This window comes from Sceloporus occidentalis, unplaced genomic scaffold (assembly GCF_023333645.1).
Source record: "Sceloporus occidentalis isolate IW3139 unplaced genomic scaffold, rSceOcc1.0.p SCAF_111, whole genome shotgun sequence".
NCBI lineage: Eukaryota > Metazoa > Chordata > Lepidosauria > Squamata > Phrynosomatidae > Sceloporus > Sceloporus occidentalis.
The window spans coordinates 1,143,789-1,159,382 of record NW_028317091.1 but is presented as its reverse complement, the minus strand read 5'-3'; the positions used below and the strand labels follow the sequence as shown (position 1 = coordinate 1,159,382).

The window sequence follows — 15,594 nt, the reverse complement described above, 5'->3', positions numbered from 1 at the left end:
CTCGTGCATGTATACCCAGCCATCCAGTCACTCAGTAATACTGTTACTTTCCTCGTCTCATGTAATGGTGTATTGCTCATTTTTCACCTCTTAAGATTGGGTCAATATGTTTGATATCTGAATTTAAAAAAAAAAAAAAATACTATTAAAAAATAAAAATATAAATATAAATGAAATCACTTTATGATTATGGTGGTTTCTATGTATTATTTTGCATAATCCTCATCCAATAATACCTCATCTAATGCTACAAATAAAATTGTTTAGTATTAACAGTTCCTATTTTCTTTTTATAGCGATAAGTTCCAATACATAATTCATGAAAATGGAGAACGAGAACCAAACTGTGGTAAAAGAATTTATTCTAACCGGTCTTTCCCAGGACTGGAGGACTCGAATTCTGCTTTTTGTTTTGTTTTTGTTCATGTATTTACTGACTGTTTTCGGGAACATTTTATTAATATGCGCAGTTATAGCCAACTCTCGTATGCACACGCCTATGTACTATTTTCTCTGCCAGTTATCCTTTCTGGATTTATTCTATTCAACAAGCGCTGTCCCCAAACTGTTACTTGATCTGATTTCTACAATAAGAGGAAGAATATCATACATTGGGTGCATCTCACAAATGAATACATGTCTATTCCTAGGAGAAACTGAATGTATCCTGCTGGCAGTGATGGCGTACGATCGTTTCGTAGCGATCTGCTTCCCCTTGCGTTATATGGTCATCATGAGCTGGAGGATATGTAAAAACATCACAGTTGTGGTATGGCTGGGGAGCTTTGCTTGTTCTGTCCTTCCTACAGTATCAAGCCTACGTCCCATCTGCAAAGGAAACCAAATTGATCATTTTATTTGTGAAATTATAGCTTTAATGAAATTGGTTTGTGGAGACACTTCGTTTGATGAAGCCAAAATCATTTTTGCAAGTTTCTTTACACTTTTAGTCCCTTTAGCTTTTATTTTAGTTTCCTACCTGTGTATTATAGCGTCCATATTGAAAATCCATTCTACAAATGGAAGGACTAAAGCTTTTTCAACATGCGCTTCCCACCTGACTGTAGTATTAATGTTTTATGGGACCAGTATGTCTCTGTACCTGGGGCCAACAAAACAGTTTTCAAAAAAACACAAGTACATCACAGTCTTTTATGTTATTGTGACTCCCATGTTAAACCCTTTGATTTACAGTTTGAGAAATAATGAAGTTAAAGGTGCAGTTATGAAAGTATTCAGTAGGTCATGATTTTGTCTTTTATAGTTAAAATGTGTGACTATTTGTGAAGCTTAATCATCATAACCTACTTTAACCCCTTCGTGACAATGGCTGATTTTATTTTTTGTACCCTTAGTGACAATGGCTGTTTTAACATTTCTGCGGTGCTCGTTTTTAGCTGTAATTTTCTTCTTTCCCCTTTACTGACCCAACACAAGTTATATATGGTTTTTTTTCTCAGGACAAGAAGGGCTCTCTTTAGATTTTATTATTTTGATTGTATCATATTATTTACTGCAAAAAAAGTTACTTGAAAAAACTTTTACTCATCTATAAAAGCCAATGAAAAAAACTGCTAATTACATTCTACTATTTGTCCTGAGTTTAGAAATACCCAATGTTTTTTGGGTTTTTTTGCACATTATGGGGCAATAAGTACAGGTACATTTTGCTATTTCAAAATAATGTTTCCCAAATCTTGTAATTCTGCCCCATGTGATATTTTGGGTATCTTAGAAGCCGACCAATTCAGTTTACCCCTCAAACAATATATTTTTGAAGACTAGACACCCCAGGGTATTTCAAATGCTAGTACTTTAACTCTTTCCGTGCACTAATTCTACCACCACTCTTTGTCAAACTTTGTGGTAGTCATTTTTTTACATTTTATTTCACACACATTTTGCTTTAAGTATGAATTCACAGTTCCTGGTATATGTCCCTGCCGCACATCACACCAATATGTGTTCAGCAACATCTCCCGACATTTTCAACTTCTTTATTTTTTCAAAGGACGCGCCGCCATCTTGGTAAAATCACTCGCAATGACAGCGGTCACAGAGCATCCTGTGGTGGGTGTTCGGTGTCGCTGAAATCCACGCTATGAAGTCATTTGAAGCGACACCATTGAAGTTTAGGAGGTGATCGTTGAAGTTAGTCCTTTTTAATAAAATATGCAGATTGAAATAGACTAAAAAACACAAAACCTTCACTTTTCCTCTACTGATTTCTGGGCCTAGAATGTTTTGTCCTCTGAAGTGACTACAAATTCAGGAGGGTGTTTTATCTCTGGATGAGTGCAAATTAACTAGTTCTATTTATTCCTACAGAAAGTAAAGTGCCAGGAAACAGGCAACCAAATACACACCAGGACAGGCTCTGTCACACTGATACCCAAACACACACACCAGGACAGGCTCTGCCACACCGACACCCGAATACACACCAGGACAAGCTCTGCCACACCGACACCCAAACACACAACCAGGACAGGCTCTGCAACATCCACACCCAAACACACACACACACACCAGGACAGGCTGTGCCACACCAACACCCAGACACACACACCAGGACAGACTCTGCCACGCTAACACCCAAACACATACACACACATATATACATACACTGCCCCAGCTACTATACCTGCCCTTTGAATATCTCATACGGAAGGTTCTTTCGGGCAGGGATAGTAGCTGGGCAGCAAGACCACTGGATCTTTACCCAGCAGGGCCAGACACAGGGTCAGATGCCACTGTACTTCCCACTGTCTGAGGTCTCTGTAGCTTCTTGAGACGTGTCGCTAGCACAATCTCCTTCCATTAGCTCACAGAAAAGGTGCCACCTTGGACTTGGTGACTCCAGCAGGTCCTTGAGTGTATTCCACTTCAGGCTGCCGTATCTCTGCTACGTCTGCTTTTGGCAATGACCCAGTTGGTGTCATTCGTCCACGAAATTCAAAGCAGCCATCATCTGGCTGTAAGACCGCCTCCGCTGGCCGCCCCAATGAAGTTAAAGCGGCCAGTGTGCACACACCGTGCCGCCCAGTAGCAGCAGTGCCTCAGCTCTTTGTCCCGCCCCTTTTAAGATGTGACGTTCCACAGAAGCGTTCCTCCTGACAGGGAGAAGATTGTCATGTTGAAAGAAAGAAGGGGGAAAAAAACACAAAAATGTAAGTATTACCAAAACAATAGTTAGGTGTTATAGGAAAGCGGACCCATATTCAAAAGGAGGTTGGCTGGGTTGTGGTATTACAAAATCAATGGGAGGGGTGGCTGGGGGTAATACACATGGCAGTGAGGGCATCAATAGACAAGTCAAGGGGTTGGCTGGGGCATCACATAAATTAATATACAAGGGTGTGGGGGCATAAATACAAAAGGGGACAATACACAAGGTTGTGTGGTGGGACACATTAATCAATACTAATGGGGGCCTGGCTGGGGCAAAAATACAAAAGGGGCAGTTAATGACAAAACAATGTAGAAAATAGATTTTTTAGGATTTTTTTTATCTTGCAGAGCCTGTCCTGATGTGTGTGTGTTTGGGTGTCGGTGTGGCACAGTCTGCCCTGGTGTGGGTGTGTTTGAGTGTTGGTGTGGCACAGCCTGTCTTGGTGTGTATGTGTGTTTGGGTGTCAGTGTGGCAGAGCCTGTCCTGGTGTGTGTGTTTGGGTGTGGATATTACAGAGCTTGTCCTGGTTGTGTGTTTGGGTGTCGGTGTGGCAGAGCATGTCCTGGTGTGTGTGTGTTTAGGTGTGGATGTTGCAGAGCCTGTCTTGGTGTATGTGTGTGTTTAGGTGTTGGTGTGGCACAGCCTGTCCTGGTATGTGTGTTTGGGTGTCAGTGTGGCACAGCCTTTTTTGGTGTGTGTTTGAGTGTCGGTGTGGCAAAATCTGTCCTGGTGTGTGTGTGGATGTTGCAGAGCCAGTCCTGGAGTGTGTGTTTGGGTGTCGGTGTGGCAGAGTCTGTCCTGGTGTGTGTTTGGGTGTCAGTGTGACAGAGCCTGTTCCTGGCACTTTACTTTCTGTAGGAATAAATAGAACTAGTTAATTTTCGCTCATCCAGAGATAAAACGCCCTCCTGAATGTGTACTCACTTCAGAGGACAAAACATTCTAGGCCCAGAAATCAGTTAGAGGAAAAGTGAAGGCTTTGTGTTTTTTAGTCTATTTCAATCTGCATATTTTATTAAAAAGGATTAATGGCGGTAAATTGTGGCTTCAGGTGTATCATGACTTTTTTAGTGTACTGATGCACTCCCAATCCCATCATATAAGATTTTCTCATTCATCTGTCAAACTCTGATATCATCTTTTTTCATCACACATGGATGCTGAGGAGTTAAGATTCTGTCCATTCCCAGGTACTTATTTGGGCTTTTAACACTTTTGGTTCCTGGGATTTTAATAATAATGTGGTATTCTGTTGTCTTAAAGGAACAATTTAATATACTTTTAAAAAGAGACATTTATAGCTATTGGATGGTAAATAGTGTGGCTGAGCGAGGCGTGTGTAAGGCATGTGGGTACAAGAGCTCAAGCTTGCGATATAATACATAGGGCTGGTGTCCAAATATTTCCAGGGTTGATTTTAATTCCCATTCCGGCCCTGCCCGCAATGTCAGGAAGCCCCATGAGAGGTGCCAAAATGAAATACAGTATTACTAAATCAAGTAACACTTAATAGGGGGCGCACGCCAAACAAAAAGAGATGGACTTAAGTGGTTTTTAGTTGCTAAATAATAAGGCTTACAAGCTTAAATCTACTGGGAAGCAGCAAAACATGAAGAATAGCCAAATTTGAAAGGCTGCCATTGTTGTCAGTCATGTGATATGTTGAGTGACTTTTCTGGTTCAAACAGCACACTGAGCTGATGCTTTATGGTAATCCTAATTAAATCTCTTCTTCCATAGACTTTCATTAGTGTTTTGCTCGGCTATTGCGCAATAATTTTGTAATCTTTTTTTTATAGTAAAAAATAGTAAAAAAGAAAAGATGCTAAAGGTTCCCATTTAATCTTAAACCAATTAAAATAATAATTTTCATTCATCTTATAAATGACATTACATTACATACATTTTAATACAGAATTTTTGGCAAACACAATTGGTATTATTTCCGAATCTATGTCTTTGGATGTTCTCAAAGTAAAAGAAATAAAAATAAATATGAAATTCCATAATGGCCACATAATTGTAATTTTCTTGGGGGATAAAACCCGCGAAGAGGACCGAAGCTTTAATTAATCTCAGGAGTTAACAAACCGAATGGAAAGTGCTTATAATGGAACTTGTAACCCAGACAAAGGAAGATGAGTTTGAACATAAAAATGAACGGAAAGGTCATTTACATTTTAATATATATCCTTCTTATAAAATACATTTTCACATTTTTGTATATTTTTATATTTGACTCAAGAAAGACCCAGTGGTATGTGCACGTCTACATATGCATGTAAATTAGTGGGAGTCTGTGTCTACATTTTTTGGAACTGATTTGCAACTCACCAAACCATCTGTAAGATCAGGTAAGCAGAAATATAGAACCATTCAGTCCATCTAGTCTTCCCGTAGAATCTTTTTACTCCTTGATATATCACAATCTAAAGTGAAAAATCAAGATGAGACACTTGTGGGGAAGAGGTTGGGTGATATTTTCAAAATTAAATGATAAATAAATTCAATTTAAATTGCAATCATAATTATTAGGAGTGCAAGTCATTGTCTTTGCTTTGGAATTTTGGATAAGAATTCTATATTTTAAAAGGCTTAATAAAATTAAAAATAGGCTTTTTTATAGTTACGTTTTCTGAAGAACAGAGAACTATTTTAGAGAAATATTGGTTCTTTAAAATAATTTATTTTTCTAAAGTATTATATTGCAAGCAGAAACCAGTTGTAGTAATTTTGTGCAAAATCTCCACATTTTTCACTGAAAAAAGACGTGAAGTCAGATTTAAGTCTAGTTCATCTCAGCTTTATGTAGGAAATTTAAGCAAAAACCTTTGTTACAAATGATATTGCAAATCCTGAGTCAACTTCCATTAACTATTGGATATGTTAAATACTCTTGTTATAAAGCATTTTTACTCTAGTACTAAATTTCATTTTTAGATAACAATTATTTTTTGTGAGGTTTTACAGTAATAAACTGTTCCTCTAAAAATGAAAAAAAAAAAAAGTTTCTTCTCAAATCTTTATGACAGTCTAGCTACTTGGTTTAGGGAAAACAATAAATTGAATTTAAAAAAATGAAACTTAAGATAATGAGAAAAACAGGTGCCATAATTTTAATTACAATGAAACGTTTTAACATTGTCTTATATGACTTGTGATATATAAGTGATTTAAGACAAAATCATTACTTTGAAATGTCTTGATTGCATTTTGATTTCCTTGTTGACATTTCATGCCCTGTCCAAGAACTTAAATAAATGCTGAGAACAATAGATATCCATTTTTGTAGTCTTCTTCTTTGTCAGCCTTTAAGTTTTCGCCATATCTGTTTTCCTGGACTTTTAAAAAAAAAAATTGTTTTGAAACATTTCTATAAATGGGAAACGTGCCTTGGTAAGTGCAAACTCCTCCGCGTATAATCAATTATTTTTCACTTGCTCTTGTTGGCATTTCTTGCCTTAGGATGTGAGCTAACATTTTGGAAATTATGATGTAGATTTTGTGCAAGCCATTTTCGTAAGGATTTTTTTTTTTTAAAAAATGTGCCCTCTTGCAACTAATACTTTATTTAAGGGTGCAGGTGGCAACGCCGAGGGACACTGCTAGCTAGGGTTAAGTGGAAGCTATGGCGGAGATGGCGTACAGTACTTCCTCTCTCTTACGATTCTTATACATTTATTACAGTGATGAATCCTAGTATATGACTTGTGAAAATGGAGATCGAGAACCAAACTGTTATAACTGAATTCATTCTTACTGGACTTTCTCAGAACCAGACGACTAAAAAACTACTTTTTGTCTTGTTTTTACTAGTGTATATATTGACCATTTTTGGGAATATTTTTTTAATATGCGCCGTTATAGCCAACTCTCGTATGCACACGCCTATGTATTATTTTCTCTGCAATTTATCCTTTCTGGATTTATTATACACATTGAGCACAGTCCCCAAAATGTTATCAGATCTGCTATCTGCAAGAAGAGGAAGAATATCATACATTGGGTGCAGTTTACAAATGAATATAAGTCTTTTCCTAGGAGAAACGGAATGTATCCTGCTGGCGGCGATGGCGTACGACCGTTACGTAGCGATCTGCTTCCCCTTGCGTTATACGGTCATCATGAGCTGGAGGATATGTAAAAATATCACAGTTGTGGTATGGCTGGGGAGCTTTGTTTGTTCTATCCTTCCTACAGTGTCAAGCCTACGTCCCATCTGCAAAGGAAACCAAATTAATCATTTTATTTGTGAAATTATAGCTTTAATGAAACTGGTTTGTGGAGACACTTCATTTGATGAAAGCAAAATCATTTTTGGAAGTTTCTTCACACTTTTAGTCCCTTTTGCTTTTATTTTAGTTTCTTATATGTGTATTATAGCGTCCATATTGAAAATCCATTCTGCGGAAGGAAGGGCTAAAGCTTTTTCAACATGCGCTTCCCATCTGACCGTAGTGTTAATGTTTTACGGGACCAGTATGTCTTTGTACTTGGGGCCAACCAAGCAGGTTTCACAAAAACACAAGTACATATCTGTCGTCTATGTTATTGTGACTCCCATGTTAAACCCTTTGATATACAGTTTGAGAAACAATGAAGTAAAAGGTGCTTTCAGGAAGATGCTAAATAGGAATTCTTTGTTTCTAGAAAGATAAATAATTTTAGAAGCATAATCCTTAATCAAACGGAATTATAGTAGTAATATTAACAATTAAAAATTAATTAAATTTTATTTATTTTCACAAAACATTCCCCTGTGCAAAATATTTAATGTTTTTAACTTGTTGTAATGTGCATCCCTTTGGAAGAGGAGATCAGAGCAAAGAAGCAATACAAGGTAAGATATTTTCATTAAAAAGTCAAAAGAAGGGACCTTATCCTTAACTTAACATCCTTGAAAGCATTATGGAGTATGCCTTCCAACTGAGTGCTAAGTCAAGTTACATTGCACTAGGAATGTGTTTTCAATAGACTTGGGCGCCAGCCAACTCTTCGTGTTCATCTTCGCGACCAATAGAGTCGCTCGTACAGACCTTTAACTTCTAACGCGGAACCTGGCCTGGGTCCCCCCCAGGTAGAGTTTCACCGTCAGAAGTTAAAGGTTCATAAGAGCGACCCTATTGGTCGGCAGGTTGATGCCAGAGGAGGCCCCTGCAGGCGACCAATAGAGTCGCTCGCATGGACTTTTTTCTCCTTGCACAAACCTAAGGATTTCCACTCCAGTTAACTCCTGCGATGCTGCGTAGATAAATTAGGCTAGATGGAGAAGGGGCCAGGGAGATTAGTAGATTAACGAAGACAAACACGAAGATTCTTCGTTTTATGTGTCTTGGTCTTCGTATACGTTTTGCTGCCACCATGTTCGTTTCTTCAGTCTTCGGGGCAGACAACGAAAACGCACCCTTTGTGTTTGTTTTCATGTTCGCCCAAATACTAATGCACAAGTCTAGTTTCCAATAATCCAGTCTGCCTCTGAATCACGACAATAACAGTTAAATTGTGAAAAGCTGTTCTGTCTCATCTGTCTGACTGTCCTTATAAAGTATGTGTTTCAGATATTTTCCTAAACTTCTTTGCTGCCATGTTTTTTAGACATGACATTTTGACCTTGAAGGACAGTCTAGCACGCGTTGAGATCTTTGAGGACATTTTTGTTATCATTAGCTTATAAAGATAATAGTTGAGTCGTATGTTTCTTCCAGAAGAACCGATTCCATATTTTTAAAATATTCCTAGTTTAAAAGGCATCATCTTCTAACAATCTCTGCACATAAAAATGCCTGCCACCAGTCAATAGACTATTGGAATTGACTAATAAAGAGTGAAATATGATACAATGTTTAATTGAATTATATACAAAGATAGACATTGACGTATTGGTCTCTGAGAAGACACTCCAACAAATATTTGCAATACGTTTTATTACAAAGACGTCTGCGCTTAAAGATCTAAAAACCTTAATTAATTTTGTATGTAGATATCAAAGGCAGTGGCGTCGCTACAGGGGGGTTGCCCCCCCTAGGTTAATCCTTGCCCCCCTGTTGCCCCCCTGCCGAGTTTGGAATAAAGTCACAATGCGACTTTAAATCCCGTCTTTTTTTTAATTTATTGATTTATTTTTAATGCAGAGGAGAGAGAGGGTGCGGCCTGCATAAGATCGGCAGCCAGGGCAACCGATCTTACGCAGGCCGCACCTCGAGCCCTGCTACTTACCTGTGGGAGGGTCTTCTGTACTGCATAGAGGAAGTGGAACCTAGCAGAGTTCACGTGACATCACATGACTCTGCTCCAATCCTGCTTCCTCTGTGCAGTACCAGAGAACGCAGAGGGAGGCCGCACCCTCTGCTGAAGTCTGTGAGCGGCATCGAGGAGCTGCAGTGCCGGTAAGGGGGTGGGGGGGTTTGAATGAGTATGCGTGATTGAGGGAATTAATCTTTGAATGAATGAGTATATGAATGAATGAATGAATGAATGAGTGTGTGTGTGATAGCATGGATGTGTAAGTGCTGGAACCTAAGCATGATGGGACTTTGATTGCTGTTAGCAATCACACTCCTATCATGCCAAGTCAGCCAGTACATGCTGAAACCTAGCTAGCTGCCCCCCTTGTGTATTGATGCTGCCAGCAGTATGGGGTCTACACATCACTTACAGCCACCCTGTACCAGCATGTACTGGCTGACCTGGCATGATCGGAGTGTGATTGCTAACAGCAATCACAGCAAGCACAGTCCCATCATGCCTAGGTACCAGCATTTACTGGTTGCCTGGGTATGATAGGAGTGTGATTGCTGTGTGGGCAGTGTGGAGGCCAGGGCTGGCTTTGGGGTGTGCAACCTGTGATCTATGCCTGTAATTTAGGGGGTTTTAAATATACCTTTTAATGACGTGTTTTATGTGAATTCCAATTGCAAAGCTGGTTTTCCATACATTATTTATGTATACCTGAAAATACAGTGTTTGTATGTCTTATTCAGTTGACAATGCTACGTTTCATATACTGTACTATTGTATACCTGCAAATACAGGATTTGTATGTCTAATTTTGTTTATTTGATATATGCCTTCAGTGCTGAGATCACAAGTGAATTTCGGTTGATCTATACATGCAAAGCTTGGTTTGTGTGTTAATGTGTTGATCTATACCTGCTATCGTCAACTGGGGCTAATATTAATATATATGGGCAGCAGGGGCATCAATACACAAGGGGCAAAAACACTAAGGGGGGTATAAACGACAATGCAGTGTGAAAAATCCTTCCTGATGTAGACGTCTGTGACGTAGATTGTGTCCTGCTGTTTGTGTGTTTTTGGTTATCAGTGTAGCAGAGCCTGTCCTCGGGTGTGTGTGTATAGGTGTTGGTGTGGCAGAGCCTGTCCTGGTGTGTGTTTGGGTGTTGGTGTGGCAGAGCCTGTCCTGGTGTGTGTGTTCAGTTGTCAGTGTGGCAGAGCCTGTCCTAGGGTGTGTGTTTGGGTGTCAGTGTGTCAGAGCCTGTCCTGGTGTGTGTGGGTGTCTCTGTGGCAGAGCCTGTCCTGGTGTGTGTGTGTTTGGTTGTCGGTGTGGCAGAGCCTGTCCTGGTGTGTGTCTGGGTGTCGGTGTGACAGAGCCTGTGTTGGTGTGTGTGTTTGGTCATCTGTTTCCTGGAACTTAATTTACAGTAGGAATTATTTAATTTATATTTATCCAGAGATAAAATGCCCTCCTGAAGTTGTAGTGACTTCAGGGGACAAAACGTTCAAGGCCATGAAATCATTTAGTGGAAAAGTTATTTATTGTGTTATAATATTTATTTCAAGGATTAGTCGCACTCAGTTGTGGCTTCAGGCTTCCCATGTTGAATGATCAAGTATTATTTTAGCCCAATAACAAAAGTATAATTCCATAGCACATTACTTTTGGAAATTATGAATGCCCCCCCAGTTTGACTGTGGTACCTTGTGTGCCCCCTCTATATATTGTTTCTAGAGTTGCCACTGATCTAAGGCTTCTTTGTACTCATTTACGCTTAATCATCTTTTAACTCCTACATATACTACTGTAGATCAGAGACTTCTGCTGTGTGTTTAGGATTAGGTTTATTTTCCTCAAATTTTACTATTGGGTTCCTCCCACACAAGTAGTTTTGGAAGATTTATGGTCCTGGTACTTGTAGTGTAACACATTTATGGCATGAGTCAAGATGACTTTCAGTGAAGCAGTGTTCACCTACACTAGAATCTTTCCTTACACTCATAGATCTCTAACACGTCTTTGGGATCTTTCTCTGAAGAGGAAGCGCCATCGGATAATAGTAGTAAAGCTGACCGGGCTACTAGTGAATTAAATAATCTCGCAGAAGCTGGCCAGGATTGGTCTTCCTCAAGTCAAAGCACGAACGTCTGTTCAGTAACCGATGTTAAAATAGTCTTACAGATCTTCTGAAGAGGGCCACATGTGCTTAACAGTTGTTTCCATAGTGGAACTGGATGCACCTACTCCTGTCTAAATATGATCAAAATTAATATGACTATGCAACCTTCAATTTTGAACTTTCCTCTGGACTATGTCCTCAGCCATGGACAGTTTTTGGTGCCAATGTGAGTCACTTCCCTGATGTCCCAAAATGAGAAGGTGAAAAATGAAAAAAAAAGTACCCATCCTACACTGTAAGCAAAATAAAGATTGTCGTATTTGTCACGGAGCTGGCTAGTCCGACCGACTACCTCCGCTGTCTTGTGCTCCCTTAGCTTGGGACAACACACTTTCCCCGGTTCCCCAGTCACTAGCCGAGACTCAGTGTAGGGTAAACCAAACGAAGACTGATTTATTTTGGACACACAGAGCTGGATATATCCATCAAAACACACATTAACATAAAACAAGATATTGGGACACAAACCGCCCCCTTAATCTGCCTCCCAGAGACAACAGGGGCAGTAACGGGATTAACAATACAATGGGGGGGGAGACTGATTTTTACAACATTAAACTGAAACAATGGCAGTCACTCCCTGGTGGCAGATCCTGGCTGTCTGCTGGAGATAATCCCCTCAACCAGTGATGAGATGATACTGCTGGGGGTAGCCACAGAAGCCTTTACAAACCCAGGGCCCATAGTCAATAGGAAGGAGGCTGGCAGTTAGGCTTCTCCAGTGGTCCCAGTGATGGAGGCTTCCGTCACAATTCTCCCCCCTTCGAATTGGACTGACACAGGATGAGACCCCAAACGGGTTGACTCCGTAGTCAGTCAGTTTATTTGGCCCATCAATGCCCTCCCAAAGTTGGTGCTCCTGCTGCTGCTGGGGAGATGGGCCGGCTGCGCCATCTCCCGGGTGCCGCTGGGGAGGGATGCCTCCTGCATCCCCTCCCTGGTGCTCCTGCTGCCGTTGAGGAGGGAGGTCAGGTTGATCCGGTCCCGGAATTAGGTTCTGCCGCTGGGGAGATGGACCGGCAGTTCCACCTCCCTGCTTCTGCTGGGGAGGCGGGTCGGCTGCTGTATCTCCTTGAATTCCTGCAGCTTTGGTAGGTGCTGGGCAGAGGCCAGTGATGCTCTGTCCGGTTGCCAGCGCTTCAGCTGGGGTTAGGGAATCTTGTGGGTCGGCCTGCCGCTGGGGAGGGAGGACCGGTTCCTCCGCTCCCGGACATGTGAGCTGCCGCTGGGGAGATGGGCCGGCTGCCGCATCTTCCTGGATCCCTGTAGCCATTGAAGGTGTGGGGCAGAAGCCAGCAGCGCTCTGCCCTGTTGCCAGCTCTTCAGCTGGGTGGGTGCTAGTGGAGACCGCAGTCCCATCCACCCCCAGAAAACGTTCTACTTTTCCCTGGGAAGGAACGCCAATTGCAAGGCCTCCCGGACCAACATCCTCAGATCTAAAATCAATTAGATCCACAATCTCTGGATCCGGTTGTTGTGTAAAGTCACATAGCTCTGGTATCGGATCTGGATTAGCTGCCCAGTATCCCTGTGACTCAGGGTTGGAGACCGCAGTCCCATCCAGTTTGTGTGTGCAAAAAAATCTGTGTAATGGGCTATTAAAGGGTTAACATTTAGGTATAGTCCTGAGAACACTATCATACCAACTACTTCCTCTCCTCATGTACTCATCAAATCAACTAAAATCCATTGAAAAGTACATTTGGTTGACAAAGGTTTTTATGTAAAATACGCATTTTTTGGCTTGATTGAGATTTATTTTCAACCTACTTCTTATTTTTTTTTATCTGTTTTCTTATATGTTTATAGGGAGGGGTTTCCCAAATTCTTTCCTAAGGATGGAAAATGAGACCGAAACATTTATCACGGAATTTATCCTCCGAATTTATCGGACTTTCCCAGGAACGCAAGACACAGATTTTCATTTTTGTTATTTTTGTTTATGTACATAATCACCACTTTGGGGAATCTCATTTTAATATGTATGGTCGTAGTCAGACCTCGCATGCACACGCCAGTGTATTTTTTTCTCTGCCAGCTGTCTTTTCTGGATCTATGCTATTCGTCCTGCTCCATTCCCAAAATGTTACACGACATGTTCTCTGCAGGAGGAGGAAGAATTTCCGTATTTGGGTGCATGTTCCAGTCGAGCACAGGCCTCTTCCCAGGACAAACGGAATGTATCCTGCTGGTGGTGATGGCGTACGACCGCTACGTAGCGATCTGCTTCCCTTTGCGTTATACCATCATTATGACTTGGAGAATGTGTCAAAACATTACGGTTGTTGTATGGGTGGGAAGTCTTCTCATGCTGACCCTTCCAACAGTTTCACAGCGTCATGTTTTCTGCAGAGGAAATAAAGTTGATCACTTTGCATGTGAAGCGATAGCTCTTCTAAAACTGGTATGTGGAGACACTTCCATTGATGAAGCAATGCTCTTCTTTGGAGGTTTGGTATATCTTGTAGCTCCATTTTCTTTCATTCTACTGTCTTACTTGTGTATTATTTCATCAATATTAAAAATCCATTCTGTGGATGGAAGGGCTAAAGCCTTTTCAACGTGTGCTTCCCACCTGACTGTAGTATTAATGTTTTATGGGACCAGTATGTCTTTGTACCTGGGGCCAACAAAAAATGTCCCGAGTAAACAGAAATTTGTTTCTATTATTTATGGTGTCGTGACCCCAATGCTGAATCCTATAATTTACAGTTTGAGGAATAACGATGTTAAAGTAACTATTAGGAACCTATACCTTAAGAGTCAGTAATGCATATGTGGATTTTATTCAAACACACTTTGGAATGTGAATTTGGTTTATAAACTGTAATGAGAATGGTCGGGAAACACAGAAGAAGAGGTAATTTCCGCCGGCGCCACTAGGTGGCGTGAAGAGGAACAAGTCCGGACACCGGAGCTGGACCTGTCTCCTGCCTGCAGCTGCGGGGTTTTGAGCGTGGAGGCGGGAGGTCTCCCTCGCCTTTGCGGTGGCTGCGGCTGCTGGGCAAAGGGGGGGTCTCCCCCCTTCTTCGCGGTGGCTGCGGCTGTTGGGCAGAGGTGGGATATCTCCCCATACTTCGCGGCGGCTGCTAGGCAGAGGTGGGGGGTCTCCCCCTTCTTCGCAGTGGCTGCGGCTGTTGGGCAGAGGTGGGATATCTCCCCATACTTCGCGGCGGCTGTGGCTGCTAGGCAGAGGCGGGGGGTCTCCCCCTTCTTCGCAGTGGCTGCGGCTGTTGGGCAGAGTTGGGATATCTCCCCATACTTCGCGGCGGCTGTGGCTGCTAGGCAGAGGCGGGGGGGTCTCCCCCTTCTTCGCGGTGGCTGCGGCTGTTGGGCAGAAGTGGGATATCTCCCCATACTTTGCGGCGGCTGTGGCTGCTAGGCAGAGGTGGGGGGTCTCCCCCTTCTTCGCGGCGGTTGCGTCTGCCGAGCGGGGGACCCGGAAGATCTCCCGGCCAGGTACGTTACACCTTGTCTTTAATAACATGGATGTCCAACATCAATAATGTTTACACAAAATAGAAGTATGATAACTATTTATAGATATATTTTTAGGGACCAATCTATAATCAGCTTTCAAGACCTCAGAGGTCTCATCTTGTTTATCTCGAAACAAGGGACACCTTACATGACTTCTCTTTAAACGTTGGTGCATCACGCTGCAGGTGATCTTTTTTTGCAAGTTGTATGCTGAGTTTTATTTATTTTTTTAAATCAACAAAAGTATTTTGACGTTACACTTATCATTAATGGGAAAGCAAAACGGCGGAGCAAACCAAAAGATTACTGAATAGGAATTCTAGGGGAAAACTTCTTCCAAGCTGATTTCCCTTTGTGAAAACAGTAATGGTTTTCCCCGGTTTTTTTTTTATTGAAGAAAATTGTTGCCATAAATGTAATTATATTGTATGATAAAATGAATGACTTATATGACTCCAAAAATATGTTATTAGTGTTCAAAATAAAATACTCAAACTTTTTTGTGTTGAGGATATTCATTTGTAAACA

General features: G+C 41.3%; 3 protein-coding genes across 3 annotated transcripts; all 3 read left to right on the top strand.

Annotated features, from left to right (window-relative positions):
* The first annotated feature begins 325 nt into the window (after nt 1-325).
* Nucleotides 326-1,249, top strand: LOC149282876 (olfactory receptor-like protein OLF3). Its single transcript, XM_089497955.1, has one exon. It carries the CDS (start codon nt 326-328, stop codon nt 1,247-1,249), a length of 924 nt encoding a protein of 307 aa, XP_089354081.1.
* Nucleotides 1,250-6,888: 5,639 nt separating this feature from the next.
* Nucleotides 6,889-7,830, top strand: LOC149282875 (olfactory receptor 5V1-like). The gene has a single exon (XM_089497954.1). It carries the CDS (start codon nt 6,889-6,891, stop codon nt 7,828-7,830), a length of 942 nt encoding a protein of 313 aa, XP_089354080.1.
* A 134-nt stretch (nt 7,831-7,964) lies between these two features.
* Nucleotides 7,965-14,356, top strand: LOC149282874 (olfactory receptor 13H1-like). Its single transcript, XM_089497953.1, has 3 exons — nt 7,965-8,012; nt 11,412-11,527; nt 13,489-14,356. The coding sequence occupies exons 1-3, from the start codon at nt 7,965-7,967 to the stop codon at nt 14,354-14,356; spliced, it is 1,032 nt and encodes a 343-aa protein (XP_089354079.1).
* The last annotated feature ends 1,238 nt before the right edge of the window (nt 14,357-15,594 follow it).